Source organism: Ictidomys tridecemlineatus, chromosome 8 (genome assembly GCF_052094955.1).
Source record: "Ictidomys tridecemlineatus isolate mIctTri1 chromosome 8, mIctTri1.hap1, whole genome shotgun sequence".
In the NCBI taxonomy this organism is placed as follows: Eukaryota; Metazoa; Chordata; class Mammalia; order Rodentia; family Sciuridae; genus Ictidomys; species Ictidomys tridecemlineatus.
In genome coordinates this window covers 64,954,332-64,970,414 of record NC_135484.1, presented here as the reverse complement: position 1 = coordinate 64,970,414, position 16,083 = coordinate 64,954,332, and the positions used below count along the sequence as shown (strand labels likewise).

The following is a 16,083-nucleotide window of genomic DNA, read 5'->3' as shown; positions in this document are numbered from 1 at the left end:
AGCTTCAGACATCCCTCGTACGGACCACCAAAATGCCAATGTCTGGGCTTGGTACAAGATTCAGGAGGCACCCACACTTTGTAGATTCAAACAGCAATTCTTTATTCCAGCTCTCACACCACCTCCGCACAGGTCCAGGGGCAAACGCGTTCTCCTGTCTCCCGCACAAACCACCTACTCCACGAGGCTCTCTCCAAATCCCATTTTAATCTCACGAGAACTCAACTGGAACAAGCAGCAGGAACACCCTAATCCCAGCAATAATCTTCAACCGCCAACTTCCCTAAAACCCATTATCTTAAACTGGCAACGCCTTAAACTCAAGGAGCCGGTTACTTCCTCAAACCTGATCAGCTCTAAACCCAGATCCGCCTTGGTCCTTGAGCAAGGTCACCTTATTAAAGCATGCATGCAATGTTCCATCAAATGTCCTCTAAGCAGCATGGGGTACGCTTGGCAAGGAAATTTCGATGCGTCATTCCTACTTGGTAATGGCCCTCAGCAACAAACAAATAAAACTCCTGCAGCTATGGACAGAAAAATAATGTTTAGTAGGAACTTGTAAAAATAAATGTGTACCAACCAATAAGACAATACTGGTGGCATCATTTCTGGCAGCAGCAGCTGGATGCTGGTGGAGTGGAGCAAACCACCCATGATGGCAAACAGCATGGAGTCTGAGTGATTCTTGAAATAGTGAAATAGCATGCCAGACCCAAAGGCCAACTGTAGTGCCCTCAAGTATTTCCCACTCAGGAAATAAACCATGACTAGGTTTAGAGTCCAAGAGGATCAACAGGGATCACACTGTGGCGAGAAACAGCTGATCCATCTCAGGGGAACAAGCCACTTAAGCACCCCACACTGAATTGTCCCTTCCCCTGGATTTAATGTTGTAGCATGAAAATTAGCAGTTTTCTCTATCTGTATATCAACTCTGGCAGTATAGCCTCTGGATGTACAGCTTGGATGTAGGTGGTCTTTGGGGCAGGGACCTCAGCCCCCAGGCACTCATATATGACCGGCATGCCAGATATGTGGATTAAATTTGTTAATACACTTAACTTCAGTCCAGCTGGCCAAGGTGGTTTACCTAATACTATTTGTATCTATTGCTTTAACAAGCCATTCTTTTCTCTTCATCAGTCCTCCTGCCTGAGAGTTATATGGAAGATGAAAATGCCATGACACATCACTTTTGGGTCCAACATCTTCAGACAGCATGTCTCATGAAATGAGTACCCATGCCTCACGCTTCAGTTTCAAAAGTGTTATAGTGGAAGTATGATTAGCTCTCTTGCTAAGGAAGGCTTCTATAAGGCCAGTCGACCCTTGTTTCACTTGCCATCATGCCATCCACAATATAGGGCTTCAGTATATTGTCAACTGTGTATACAAACAACCAACAGCATGGCTCACAAGTTACTACCAGTCATACCACTCACAATTCTGCCCGTTGACTGCTTTCATTTTCTTCTGGCTCAGATCAGACAGTATCAGTGGAAGGTTTTACTGCAGCAGCAGTTCAAACATTTGGGTTCCCTCTGCTGGACTCATCTGTATGTGGCACATTTTCTGATATGGGGGCCACCCTCTCACATTTGAGGTCATAGGCACTGTGATGGTATGGTGAGACAGTTTCACAGGTTAACTGGGCCCAACATTGCCTCTAGCTCGGAAGTATATGAGCTATCAGAGAGAACAACATTGTTAATATGCCAGTTAGAGTAGAGATTTGCATTATTGTGGATTGAGGTTGATTAAATAGGCCCTCCACCATCTTCTTTATAGGTGGGCCAGTTTATACTTTGGGAAAATCTCAGTCACTAGGCTCCACCTGTAAAAGGGCACAGTACACTGTTAGGAAATTCATTTCTGAGCTCCCTTTCAGAAATGTGATTAAAAGAAAAGAAAAAAAAAACTTACTGGAGAGCCCAACTCATGCCATCTGCTCTACTGGTGACATCTGACTGCATTGGCATGCCAGACAGAGTGGTGACCAGATCAAAATCTTTGGCTTTCCAAATGTTTTTCTACTGAGAACATATCAGTCCCAAGTGGCTTTCCTCTTAATCAGCTGATATAGTATGTGTAGGCATTGAGCTGAATGAGGAATAAAAGCCCACCAATAACCTAGGAGTCCTACAAAAGCCTTTACTGTATGGGGAAGGTTAGTACTTTATCTCACACTACATCTGGAATCAAATAGTTCTTTCCCAACCAAAGCACCCCTAGAAACTTAATGGCTAGTCTAGGACCCTGACTCTTGGAGTCAACAGCCCATTCCCATGTGTGGTAAATACACAATCATTCTATTGTGTCCCCTAAAAGAGTATAATCTTCACCAGTCAGCATATCATTGGCGTAATGGAACCAGCCGGACTCAAGGACAGGTGATTGAGAACTGCCTAGGCCTTGGATTCTTTCAGCAGATCTTGGAGAATGACAGCTTGCACTACCGTATTTAGTTTGCTGGGGGGTGCCCATTATTGTCCTCCAGAAAGAGAAAGGTGCACCTCAGAAAGATGTGGGGTGCATGTGAAGAAGCTTACCTCAGTGATGATCTCAGTGGGATCTCCAAATATGATACTGGTGATGAGTATCAGATCTGAGTCCGGTTTCCCTGATGTGAAGATTGAACACACAAGAAATGCCCATGCCAAGGCAAGTATAGAAAGCAAGAGGTTTTTAAAATGTCTTTGTTGTTGTTGTTGTAGATAGACATAATACCTTTATTTTATTTGTTTATTTTTATGTGGTGCCAGGGATCAAACCCAGTGCCTCACGCATGCTAGGCAAGCGCTCTACCACTGAGCTACAACCCTGGTCCCTAAAGCAAGTTTTATTTAAAGGATAGAACAGAGATAGACGTCTCTGAAGAGAAGGGGCCCCAGAGCTGGGTGTCCCAAGAAGTGGGGGCATCCTGCCTCATTTATAGATTTTAGATTTCCTTTGCTCTCCTGCCTTCCTTCTCCCCTTATCTTGTCTAGGTGACTAGTGACCAAAAGGTAGGCCAAAAGGTGAAGTGATCCACGAGCAGGAACTCAGTGGCCCAGAGAGCATTCATTAACTACTCCTACAACTCCCTCCAGGGAACCTTGCCAAGGTTATCCCAGAACACCCCCACTTCTGAGGATTGTTTTAAAGAAATGGAGTCTATTGATGAATATATTAAGAGAAAAAAGAAACATTTTAAAGAACACAACTCCTTTAATGAACTGAAGAAGCAGCCTGGCAATAAGGGTGGGGTAATAATTCCAGTTCCTCCAAAAGGAAGACTCTCTGTGGCTTGTACATCCATCATCCATCAATGCTCTAAAGGCCAATCACAGGGCCTTGCAATTCGGAGCACTATTCATCTGAAGGGGTCAGTCAAGCACTTTTCTCTCTCAGCAGCTAAAATGATTGTCAGGTTTTCAGCTGCTACTAAAGATAATGAGCATAAACATTCAGTGACCAAGACTCCACTTAAAAAGTTTCCACATGTGACCACATCTGGGAAAACCTCAGAAGGCCATGCTGTGCTGGGGACACCTAACTTAAAGACCAACAGAGGGAATTCTGCTGCAGCTATTACCCCATTCAAGTTGACAACTATGGCAATGCAGACTCTAGTCTCCAATAAAAAAAAAACAGTATTTGATCTCAAAGCAAGTTTGTCTCTTCCCCTCACCTAAGAGCCACACAAAGAAAAGCTGAAACCACGGGGGAAATCTAAAGAAAATAATTCTCTGAATGAAAGCGTAAACAGAGTTACCTTCCACAAGAAAATCTATAAACAACCCTATCTCCAAACCAGGGAAGAGCAAGGGAAGAGCAAGGGAAGAAACAGGAGCAAGAACAAAAGGAAAAGAAAGCAAAGGTTTTGGAAGCTCAAAGGGGCTTTGTTATGGTTAAAGATGAATAATTTGTTAATGTCTGTGAGGATGACCTTAGGCCTGAGCCTAAGCAACTCCATTTTAAAAACACCAGTTTTGAAACCTGCAGTCTCACCAGGCACACCCACAGATCCCTCCAGTATGGCCTCAGACAAGTTTCTTTCCCTCACCCTGATACACAGAGTAAAGCCCCTGGCAGGCTGGCCTTACCTGATAAGAAGGGAAAGGCAAGAAGATCAGGGTGGAGACCACCAGCCCAGATGTTTCTGATCCCAGGGTAAATGATGTCATGGAGAAATGCAGTGGTAGCTGATAAGGATTGAAAGGGGGGTCAAAAGCCCCCAAATTTAGTATAAATAGTAGAGCTAAGAAACAGGGATTCGGCCAGCTGAAACAAGGATGATCTCAAGCTGGAGAGCCTGATTCGAACCTGGACTGACATCCCATCATTTGTCATCATTTTCCTGACCTTCTGCATGATCCTTACAGCTCTCAAACTCTACCCCTTCATCTGGACCTTGGTGAGAGCTGCAACTTCTCTATATGACCCTCTCCTCAATCGGTCATCCACTCCAAGCCAGGAAAAGCCTGCCTTGGTTCTGGACCTGATCACCGAGGTCTAAGTGAGTGTGCATCTGCTGGACTAAAACCTTAAGACTTAAGACTTTTGATCTGACACTTGAACTTAGCATGCAGAGGGAATGTCTGTCATTTCCTGTCACGATTAAGTGTGTTTGCAGTGCTTAGAATTAATCCAGAACTGTTTGTTGTGAATTAGTTAATCTAGAATTGTTTACTGTGAATTGATTCTGTCTATTATATTGCCTAGCATTAAGAATTGTTTTCTTGACTAAGAACCTACAGAGTGAAATTGTAATTTGAGTGAATAAAACTTAGAAAGAGGCAGAAGTGTGTGGACATTCTTTATTTCTCCCTTCGACTGCATACATCGCAATTTTGCCCCCTTGTGACAGTGTCCAACAAATATCCCTTTATTCTGAACTTGTTTTCTGAAATTTTGTAAATATTTTTATACTGTCTTTCCCATTTTAGTCAGAAGATCTTTCTCAGTTAACTTTTGTTCATAATCTATGAAGCATCTGTGGTGTTCTTTATGTGCTGTGAAAGACATTATTATCTTAAAGCTCACACATTCTTTGGAATGGTTTCTATGTAAGTCCCTGTACAGCCCAGTTTTCTCATAAGATTCATCTTAGAGCTTAACCTAGATCTTTAATGTCAAGGTCTTTCTACAGTTTCTAATATTAAGAGTCCTGCAGTCCTCTATGCAATAGCATTTACCTGAGGACAGCTAGTCATACCACAAGCTTCAGTAGAACTTGAACAATAAAAAGTTAAGAATAGGGAAAGCTGGGACCGAAAGGTCACCTCTTATCCTCTCATCTACAAAATCTAGCAATCTTGAAACTGGACCAGTGGTTTGGTTATGGCGTCAATATTTTGCCTATATGAAAATGTTTAGGTTTATAATAAGCACTTGTACAGATCACCTCATGTCCTTACTACCTGTCATTCACTATATTCTTAAAAACTAAAATTCTACATCTCATTGTGGCCTTATAGTTTAGTGCCAGGCCTAGAGTATTACTGCTTTAAGGATTAAAATGCTGTCACTGTCAGATTTGTATCTTAACAATTTTATGGAAAAGCCCCAAGATACTTGGAATCTTATTTTGTTCCTTACTAACTACACAGAGCTTCCCAGTTGTATACTGCTCAAGAAAATTTTAAAAAATTTTTAGTTGTAGATGGACACAATACCTTTATTTAGCATTATGTGGTGTTGAGGATCGAACCCAGGGCCCTGTACATGCCAGGCAAGCATTCTACCACTGTACTACTAAAGAATTTCATAAATAAAAATTTATGAAAAAAATACCTTCTAGGATATGACCTCAGTGCTCTATTTCCATCAACCAAGTCCCACCTTCTGGTTTCCACTACCCTACAGCAGTTCATTAGCCATTGATACATTAATGTACTAATGAGATCAGAACACTTCCCAAAAGCTACTCCTCTCAACATTGCTGCATTGGGGAACCAAAACTTCAACACACCAGTCTTTGGGAGACATGTCATATCCAAACCATGACACTACTTGAATTTGGGGTTGAAATTATGCCCACAGAGGTCTGTAGTGTCCTTCCTAATAGAATATCTATCCCTAGAATGTTTTTAGGAACTGGTGGGTTAGTACCAAATATGGAGCTGGGGGTTTTCTTTTAATTCCTAAATGTAACAATCTCTCTCTGATGGTCTTATCCTCATATTCCTCAAGCACTGCCCAGCCTTGGAGAACATTCTGGGTTGCAATAGATTAGTATACATTCAACAACCGTATTTACTGGAGCAAAGGACTTCCCCTGGTTCTTAGAGAACAGAAGATAATTCCAGATGAGGCATCTGGTTGTCAACTCTCTCTCTCTTACTCAAAGAGAATGTAGGGAAACCATACTATGCATCTGTCAATACCATAATTTGAAAATTCTTCACCTTCCCCTATACAGAACAGAAGGAAAAGGCTGGAAATGTCCAGGCTTAAGCTCCTTCCATAAGGCTATCAAGATTACATTAGGTTCCCTGGGGTTGCCAAAGCAAGTAATAAATACCACATCTGCTTTATTATTACCTTAACCACCCCCCACCATTTCTTTTCTCTCCCATTTCTCTTAGTTGTCAGGCTTTGTGACAAGGCACGTCTTATTCTGACCATCTTGTCTCTCCAAGGCTGAATACAACCTTGTCCACATTATTTAAAATTCTATCAAAAAAATCAAACTGAGGAGTAAAAGAAAAGAAATGTACTGTTGGAACATTTTGTTTTCATTCCATATTTAGAAACTGCTTTTCAGCTCCTTGAAACACCTAGGCATAAATAGCTTGTCACATGCCCAATTCCCACAGAATACCCTGGGCTTCCTCAATGCTTTTCCATGGGGGTACCTATGCTGACTGGTACAGTCCCTTATGTGGCCATATCTCTTATGCCTCAGATGATTCAATCTATAAGGGAATGATTTCCTTGGAACAACAGACTTTATGTAGGTGCTACCTAAAGGCTGAATGAGTGATAAAATTATGTTTTATTTCATTTCCTACCAGTGAAATGTCATCCCCTCCCATGTCCCAGTCTCACCATCCAGGCAGTTAGGCTTTCCCAGGGGAGTTGTTCAAAAAGTTTTTGTAATATTTAGCAATTTTTCAACAGTCACGGTTTCTTAAATCGAAAGGTCCCCCATCTGAGTATTCTGTGCCTTTACATTGACATTCAAACAGAAAAGTGAGTCTGATTTATGGGGGTAAGGGGTTGGGAGGATGTGGAGGTGGGATTAGTGGTGGTGGTCCCTGTTCTCTATCATTTCAATCTCAGGTTCTTCTTCATTCCTCTCTCCCATTCTGATCTTCAGATGACAGTCCATACTTATTTTCTCTTCCACCACTTTTCCCTCAGTGTCACAAAACAGCAAATTAGGATATCTAGCTTGGAGTCCTGATCTTCAACTTTCTCAGCCAGGCTACAGTCTATGGTAAAAGAGAGAGATGATGTTCTAGTCAACTTTTTCATTGCTGTGACAAAAGAAATGACAATAAAGTAGAGGAAAAAAAGTTTATTTTGGCTCACAGTTTCAGAAGTTCTGTTGGCCAACCCCATTACTCTGGGCACAAAGTGAGGCAGAACATCATGGTGGAAGGGCAGCAGTTCAGGACATAGCACCCAGAATGGAGAAAGCAAGTTGTACTCACCAGGTACAAAATATAAACCCTTAAAAGACTAAGCCCCAGTGACTTACTTCCTTCAGTCACACCTTACTGGCCTACGGTTACCACCCAGTTAATCCATATCAGTGGATTAATCCACATGAGTTTTGGGGCCACACCATTTATATAAACCATAACAGATATATATCTCTTTCAACTTATATCACTTTTCCTGAACTCTTTATACTCTTGCCTCCAGCCAGATGGACATTGGTAGCCAAACTGAACTGCCCACAGCAACAGACATTCCACTAACAGTGAGACACCACTCTTCCTAATAGCAATGGGATAAGAAGCATTCAGCAAATAGCTGCTTCATATCCAGCAGTGATTTCATAGCGTACCCATACTCATTTGGTGGGCTATACACCTCTAATGCATGGGCCAAGCCTCCCCACATGAAGTTAGATGGCCAGCCCAGGACTTTTCCTGAGGATGCTCCTTCTCCTTGAACATTTCCTTAGTCTTCTTGGCTGGATAATTGTTTCGAAATAACCCATTCTCAGTGTTTGAGAACTAGCTCCCAAAGCTAGTTCATGTGACTGAAGAGACATGGAGATCCAGGATTGCAGAGTGCGATTTACTGAGGTCTTAGTGACATCAGCATGGTTCTGGGTGATAGCAAGATTCAGGTGGACCTCTACAATATGGGTCAGAATAATGGGGGTTTATAATAATGGTCGGGACAAAAGTGACTTCACCCAAGCCAAAATGTACCTGGTTTATCTCAAGCCAATATCAGTCAGGCACATTCCTGGTACCAAGGTCCAGCTATAAAGCTCCACATACCACTCTTATTTTGACTATTCATAGTATAAGGGAAACCATGCAGGGAAAACCAACCAAGGACAACCATGGAGGTTATGACTAAAAATGGTGTGATCAGGTCAAGCTAAAAAAAAAAAAAAAAAAAGGCGTGGGGAGTCTATAGCCACCCAAATGCTCTGAATTTAGTTTATTTTTTCTTATGTAGATTTAGATCAAGTAAGTGCTTCTGATATTTCATTTCCCTACCAAGTAACCCAGTTCTATTATTCCTAATGCAGAAAAAATGGAGTATCCAGATAAAAACAGATATCACTCTTGCAAACTTTTTCATGGACTGGTATATGTCAGAACTAGTAAGGTAATATAGTTATCAAGCAATGAGTGATGGCTATTTGAAATGCAGATAACTATTTTAATCTTTTATACTTGTTCATTTCTTATACATTTTCAATTTGTACCCAACAAGCTATTTTTAAGCATAGCCTCAATCCAGGGTGCTTTCAGTCACTTCAGTTCAATTCCTTTAAGTATGCTTATAGAAGCTCCCTCATATACGACTAATTCTCCAGGACCTCAACTCCCATTTTCTTGGATTTATGTATATTAAATGGCATTGAGTAAATATGGACAAAGGGATGTTCATGCAGATATCTCCAGACTAAGCAAAACCCTTTGACACATACAGGAATTATTCCTGAGTAAGATTCCAAATGTTGATGAGGTGAAGTTAAGATGATTACATCAGGGTAGCCTTTAAGACTTCGAATAGTGTTATTTTGTGGTTAGGATGACCACACTTCCTAGTTTTTCAATTTTATGTCTACTGTCCTCATGTGATTGGCCTTTTACTCTCAAGTGTCCCAATTTAGGCAACAGATTATAAGGTTATCCTATTTACCTATGGAAGAACTTTGCCAAATCCATCCGCTTTTCTGCAGCAGACCTCTTTTTGGTCAGCTCTTCCTCTTCCAGCTCCCTGGGTCCCAGTTCTCCTACCTACCTATTAACTTCCTTCTATCCTCATATGACCCTGCTTACTTTGGAGGATTTTTTCCTTCTCCCTCATCACTTAGAAATCCTTCAAATTCCTTCAAGGCCACTCTTCTTTCCCCTAATCCTCAATTTCATACATAATAAACTTTAGACCCAGACAATGCAGATGGTCAACCTGTACAGATGGTCAATCCGTATACACTCAGCAATCACTGGTCATTATTGTTAAAACAATCTCACATCCAAAATCCACCTACCAGGAGTCTTCTAAGCTTAATAAACCAGTTTCTCATAGCAGAGGAGTCACAGTTATCTGTTATTTTCCCAGAGCTCTAGAGGGGAGGGGATTTTCATTCAAAGCAAGCATTGAATGGTTCTGGCCTTTTAAAGTCCAAGGCGACCTGCACGTCATCTCACTTAATTCTTATAATTTTTATAATCCTACAGAAAGACAACACAGCATAGCAGTTAGGAGCACAAGGTTCTAAAAATGATCTACCAGGGCTTAAATTTCATGCTTCAACACTTACTAAGTAATCTCTAATGTTACTAAAGTTTCATGTGCTTCAATTTTCAAGGTAAAATACATTTGTACTTATACCTGTGGAAAATATTGATCAAGTTAATATATGTATGGCACCTAGATTAGGGTCTAGTATAGTAATTAATTTTAAAATGTTAGCCATTATTATTACCTCTTTTTCAATTGTTAACAAGTCCAAGATGATATAGTTAGTGGTAATGATGATATATAAACCCAGGTTTTGTCAATCTAAACACCATCCATTTTCTGTGATATTCCTACTACCCAAGTGTTCTCCTATATGTAATAAAAAGCAGTAGACTAAAGAATGATACGGGAAGTACTTTTATTTTATCACATGACACTATATGAGAAGCCATATTTACAAATGCCTAATCACACAATATAGCTTTGAACACAAAAAGTGGCTCAGAAATAGCAATACCAGTGATTCAAATATTGATCTTTACAGAAAAGAAAATAATTTTGACTGATTGAAAGGAGTTTGAAAATAAAAATTTTTATTGGCTAGCATTCTTTCATATTTTCTTGAAAACTACTGTGTCGAACAAAATAAAATACGTATGACATACACATAGGAACTATGCCTAAACCAAATTAATTTAAAAGAAAACAAAACAAATCCATAACCAATCTTGAAAAGTCAGGAGATCACATGGCACAGTATTTGAAAACAAGTTTACAAGTTGCCTATCTCTATGCCCACTTTCTGTTTCAGCATTACTACTGATGTGTCATTCTATCATCATGCTGAATTCCTCAGCATCTTCCATACCACTTCCAGGGGAATCTCTGGGAAGTACCGATGGAAACACATGACAAACCCATCTTCCACAATTCCCACCTTCTGCTCCTTTGAAATAAATTTATTTTTGGTCTAATAGGAAAAAAATACACTATGATTTTGAAAACCTCAATTCTGAGTCTGGCTGTCATGAACTACAAATATTTACATCATGTATCCTCCTCAGGTATGTTCTCAACTGGAAAAAAATTCATATTTGCTTGGTCCTTTGTAGTTCTTTATTATTTCATTTATCTTCACAGTAACCATTATATTTAAGGCAGCATTATACTCATTTTATAGTAGAAATTCAATCTCAAGAGGTTACACAATCTACCCAAGATCTCATAGGTTGTAATCTATTAAGCTAAGCTAAAGTTACACAATCTCAATTAAGATCCTAGTATAGATATTTGTTGTTCTTTTAAGTTTATTACATTAATGAAGCAGCAATTTCCCAGCTTCCTTCCAAGGACCATATTTTATGCTTCCACTTACTATTTTTCTTTCTTCTTTCAACTAGCATTAAAACTAAATATTTATATATAATCTGATCATCAAATTTCCCTTACCTTGGTTCTTTAACTGTTTAAAAATTTCTTGTATTTCTAAATTAAACCAAGAGAAAAATTGTTTTTTTTTTTTCCCCCCAATAGTCTCCCCCTGTAATAGTTCTGACAGCTTTTGGCCTGATCCATTTCGGTCTAAGCAGATTGCTAACATTTATAAACATTACTAGTTATTTCTTATAATTTAAAAGACATTATTCCATACTTTATAACATTACTAGTTATTTCTTATAATTTAAAATACATTATTCCACACTTAGAACCAATTCAAAACAAAACAAAAAAATCCTTGCCAATTCTTATTCATCAAAAGTAATGATATAAATATATTTTTCACTGATTTCATAGCCAGCCTCCTGCCTGTCTTTATTTGGGAAATATTATTATTCTATTCTCTTTCCCTAACAAAAAAATGTCATGGTCCTAGAAGTCAAAAAACTTACTTTCTATATCCCTGACAGAATGAACTAACCACTTAAACTGGAAGGTAAGACTTATGAATTTTAAATGTGGGACTCAGGTCAAAAGACCAATTTAAAAGCTGATATCATATGTCTAAAATAACATAATATCTCCTTCAATTACAGTTAATTTATAACTGTTCTGATTAGCCATGCTGACATACACATAGGAACTATGCCTAAACCAAATTAATTTAAAAGAAAACAAAACAAATCCATAACCAATCTTGAAAAGTCAGGAGATCAATAAATAGTATGCTCTCAAAGTAGGGAACATTAAACACTCAGTAGTTTATATAATTTTATATACTAAAAATGAGGAAATAAAAAGGATATGGGAATGGGAAGTACATACGAGAAAATCAATTTCATCACTTTCTTCATTTTGATTGTATTGCTTTCTTGTCTTCAGGAGGGAAAATTTTGACTTCAAAAGTAACAAAATACTTGAGCAGGGAATTTACATCTTTCAGTTCTAAATGGTATTCTTGAGCTATTTTCTCAGCAGTCCATGTTTCTGGATGAAGTTTATGATTATTGAGAAGTGTTAATGCTTCTACAATGGATATTTTGCCTTTGGGAATGTTCTTAATATTCAACATATTAAAATGGTGGCCTTTTGGCAATCTGAATTCCTTTGATTCTTGCTGTGTTTCAGTAGTTTTCACCTAGTATCCAAAAAGAAAGAAAAGTGAATTTTAGGATGAAAGATTTGGAATCTTCTTTCACATTTCTCAAATTTACACTATTCCTTTTCAAATAAGCACTGCAAACATTTTCTCATTATAATGAGCCGTGGTTTCATGGCAACTATACCATGATGCCTTTTCATAACTATAGCTCTGTCATCACTAAGGAATTAAGGTAGCTTTAGAAAACTGAAATCTGAAATGCTCCAAATCCAAAATTTTCTCAGCACCAACAGGATGCTGTAAATGAAAAATGGCATACCTGACTCCCTGTAATAAGTTGTAGTCAAAATGCAGGCACGCTAAAAATACTGTATAAAATTACCTTTAAGCTATGTGTATAAGGTGCATATGATATATAAATGAATTTCATGTTTAGACTTGGGTCCTATCCCCAAGATATCTCTTAAGCAAGTATCCCCCCCCCCCAAAAAAATACAAAATACAAAATATGAAACATTTCTGGTTCCAAGCATTTCTAATAAGAAATAATCAAACTGCTTTAAAAGGGCACCATTGTCATGCTTACTTGATAACCTCTATTTTGTTTCAAGTTTTGCATTTTATATTCAATACCCTAAACATCTCAAATGAATTCAAATACTGCTAGAAAGTGTGTCTCTTCTGAAAAATAAACTAATGTCTCCAATCCCTCAGTATAAATAAAACTTATACACTGCCTATCTCATTCAAGCTTAATCACTGCTCTAGTACTTAAAATACTATAATTCTAGTGTAAAAATAGAAAAATAAATAGAACTGATGAGTTCATAAGCAGACCTATATATGCATGTATAGCAGCATTTAAAATGTGGGAAAAAAATTTGGGGAATTCAATAAATTACACTTAGACAACTGGCCATCCATTTGAAAAGGAGTTGAACTGATCTCTTCTATACAATAAACACCATACTGAATGCCAAGCAAATACTACCCCCCCCAAAAAATATATATATAACAGAAAACCACTAGAAAAAAATACTGAAGACTTTTAAGATGTTAAAGCACCTCAAACTTATCAAAAGAAAAAAAGGGCAGGGAGCAAAGAATTTAAATAGGCAATTCAATTTTTCATTTTCACTCATTCATTTTTAGACTTTCTCTATTGCTCCTGAAATTTTAATACCACTAAATATCTTTCTGTAACTGTTCAATTTTTTTTCATTCCCCAAGAGCCAATTTTCAAATGCCTGAATTAGTATAACATGAGAAAAACAATGTTTGGAAATATTATTCAATATCTGTTTAAAAATAACATAACATGTACAATTATGTGTTTTTTATGTGAGCCTTTGGTGATAACTATCCCTAAAATCACTATTACATACAATTTTCAAATGCTGTCTTATTTCTCCTACAAAAATTATATCAATAATATATTTGTGCAGGCTATGCCTGTCTATAGACAGTACCAGAGAAATTTTAGAATGGAAAAAAAAATCTGAAAGTTGTGGTTGGTTCTTCCTTGCCCTTTAATCTAACTCTTCCCTATTCAGAACCTCCCTTGACAAACTTTTATTCATCCTTCAGACCCAAGCCTAAATATCACTTCCTCAGAAGCCATCCCTCATCCTTCAATTTCAAATAGATCCCTCTGATACACTTCCACAGTGCCTATAATTATGTATTTGTATGCATGCATGTTCATCTGTTTAATGTGTGTTTCCCTCACAACATCATAAGCCCTGTGAGAGTAAGAAGCAGGTGTTGCTCAACACAGAGCACTGTGCCTGCACTTGTCTACTATATGGACTTAACAAATATGCCCATTGCAAATGTATTCTGTAATCCTAATTTTAGATATCCTATTTGAAAACACACTTCAAAACATAAACAAAAAAAGCTCTGACAAACCCAACAACCCAAAGGAGTCCCTAAGATTAGACTATACCTCAATTCACAGGAGAATAATAGTTCTAAAGATATCCTTTTGTTACTCAAATTATAACTACCAAAATCTACCCAGGTGCACTCAATCAACACTTTCATAAGTCTTTTAGAACTCTGGTAAATGAACCAGGTCCTATGTGTCTTGCCTAGAACACTGTGCTTAAACTTTGCCAAGGCCTGGACTCTGGACACAAGTACAAACCCTTGCTGAATACTCACTTTTTTTTTTTTTACTACTTAGCACACTTCTCTTGATCATCTTCCTGAAGCCCCCAAATAAATAAGTACATTAACTATTTTCTTAATTAAAACACACATTACCCGCAGGGAAGATACAGGATCTGTGGACTCAACATACACTTCTTTTAGTAATGAGAGCAGCCTGTCATCTTTTCTAGCAATTTCTCCCTTAACTTCTGAGTTGTCTAAGGAAAGAAAAAGAAAAATCACTTATTAAAAAAGAAAGAAAATTTTTCTTTAAGATCCCAAATACTTAACATAAAGCATTTAAAATAATCGTTTGGAAAGTTCGGAAAATATTTTAAATGTAAATCGAAATACTAGGCCAGGCTTGGCACCCATCCTTCTGTGATGACACAGAGCGAAAACTTAAGCAGCACATGATTCCTGCCGATTCGGATATGCCACAACAAACTGCCAACGATTAATGACAATAGCAGGTGAGGGCAAGGTCAGCGATGGTACTGACCACCACCTCCGGGACTGACAAGTGGTAGGGGCCGCCAACCCCACCGCTGTGCGGAGGGGACAACCTCAATGTCACCAGCCTGGCAGCTCCACCTTCCTGCGCTAGGCTGATCAGAGCCACTGCGGCCGAGCAGCTTGACACAGGTCTTCCGGCCTCCGGACCGAGGCCCACGGTACAGACCCGCGAGCCCCGCACTGAGAGCCGGGGAGCCGGTGACCCGGCGACCCAGCGCCCGCCGCGTCCTTGCTCCACTCACAGCTCATCTGCTCTCGCAGGCTCTTGGTGGAAGGGTGCCTGGGAGCCGCAGAGGGTTTCGGCTTGCTGATTTCCCGTTCTGCTCGGTTCTCTATGTTGAAATTCCTGATCGCGCGGGTCAACCGAGCCCCCATGTCTTCATAACATGATGCCCTCAGGTTCACAACGCACGTGGGAAAACACCGGCGCCGGTGACCTCTGGGCGCACGGAGTGTGCGCACGCTGGGGTCAAGCCGGCTGCGCGCCGGGAAATAGAAGGTACGTGAGCGCTGGTCGCCCCCTCGTGGTCAGGAGGCTACACACAGCGTCTCTGCCCGGAGAGTGTCAGAGGCGCTTCCTTCAGGGCCTACAGCCTGAAGAATACTGGCTGCTTCCCGCGGGAGGGGCGGACGCTGAGAGGGTACCTAGGACCCAGACCCCCGCACGCACCCAGAAGCTTTGGGATAGGTACAGGTCGCGCCCCACCCCAGACTTGCTGAACTGATTCTTCTGGAGTGAGGCCTGGCTTCGGTTAAAGCTTCCCACGTGACTCCAGGGTGGCAGTGCGAGCTGAGAACCAAAGTCCTAAAGAAGTTATCCCGTCCAACTTTTGTGAAAGGAAAATAAGAATAGGGTGCTCCTTCTCAAAGGGCATTTGTTTTAAACTGCTCTTTCATTTCAGTGCCCTATTTTCCTATCCCTTTGCCTAAAGCCTCTTCAAGCCACCGTTTTCTTTTTTCATGATCTTTATCCCATTCTCATAACTCACTGAGATAATGATATT

General features: G+C 39.6%; 1 protein-coding gene and 1 pseudogene across 1 annotated transcript; one reads left to right on the top strand and one right to left on the bottom strand.

Moving 5' to 3' along the window:
• Positions 1-2,442: 2,442 nt before the first annotated feature.
• Positions 2,443-3,907, top strand: LOC101957949 (nucleolar and spindle-associated protein 1-like; annotated as a pseudogene).
• A 6,364-nt stretch (positions 3,908-10,271) lies between these two features.
• Positions 10,272-15,552, bottom strand: Ndufaf4 (NADH:ubiquinone oxidoreductase complex assembly factor 4). The gene is made up of 3 exons (XM_005338007.5): positions 15,322-15,552; positions 14,678-14,781; positions 10,272-12,445 (listed from the first exon to the last, which is right to left on the bottom strand). Exons 1-3 carry the CDS (start codon positions 15,452-15,454, stop codon positions 12,158-12,160), a joined length of 525 nt encoding a protein of 174 aa, XP_005338064.1. The 5' UTR covers positions 15,455-15,552; the 3' UTR covers positions 10,272-12,157.
• Positions 15,553-16,083: the final 531 nt, after the last annotated feature.

What these genes read in the sequence shown, in the direction of transcription:
- Ndufaf4 (XM_005338007.5), bottom strand. Translation starts at nt 15,454, where the DNA reads ATGGGGGCTCGGTTGACCCGCGCGATCAGGAATTTCAACATAGAGAAC. An exon ending in CCTGCGAGAGCAGATGAGCT is followed by an intron (nt 14,782 to 15,321) that starts GTGAGTGGAGCA and finishes TTCTTTCCTTAG; the next exon opens with ACAACTCAGAAGTTAAGGGA. An exon ending in ATCCTGTATCTTCCCTGCGG is followed by an intron (nt 12,446 to 14,677) that starts GTAATGTGTGTT and finishes TTTGGATACTAG; the next exon opens with GTGAAAACTACTGAAACACA.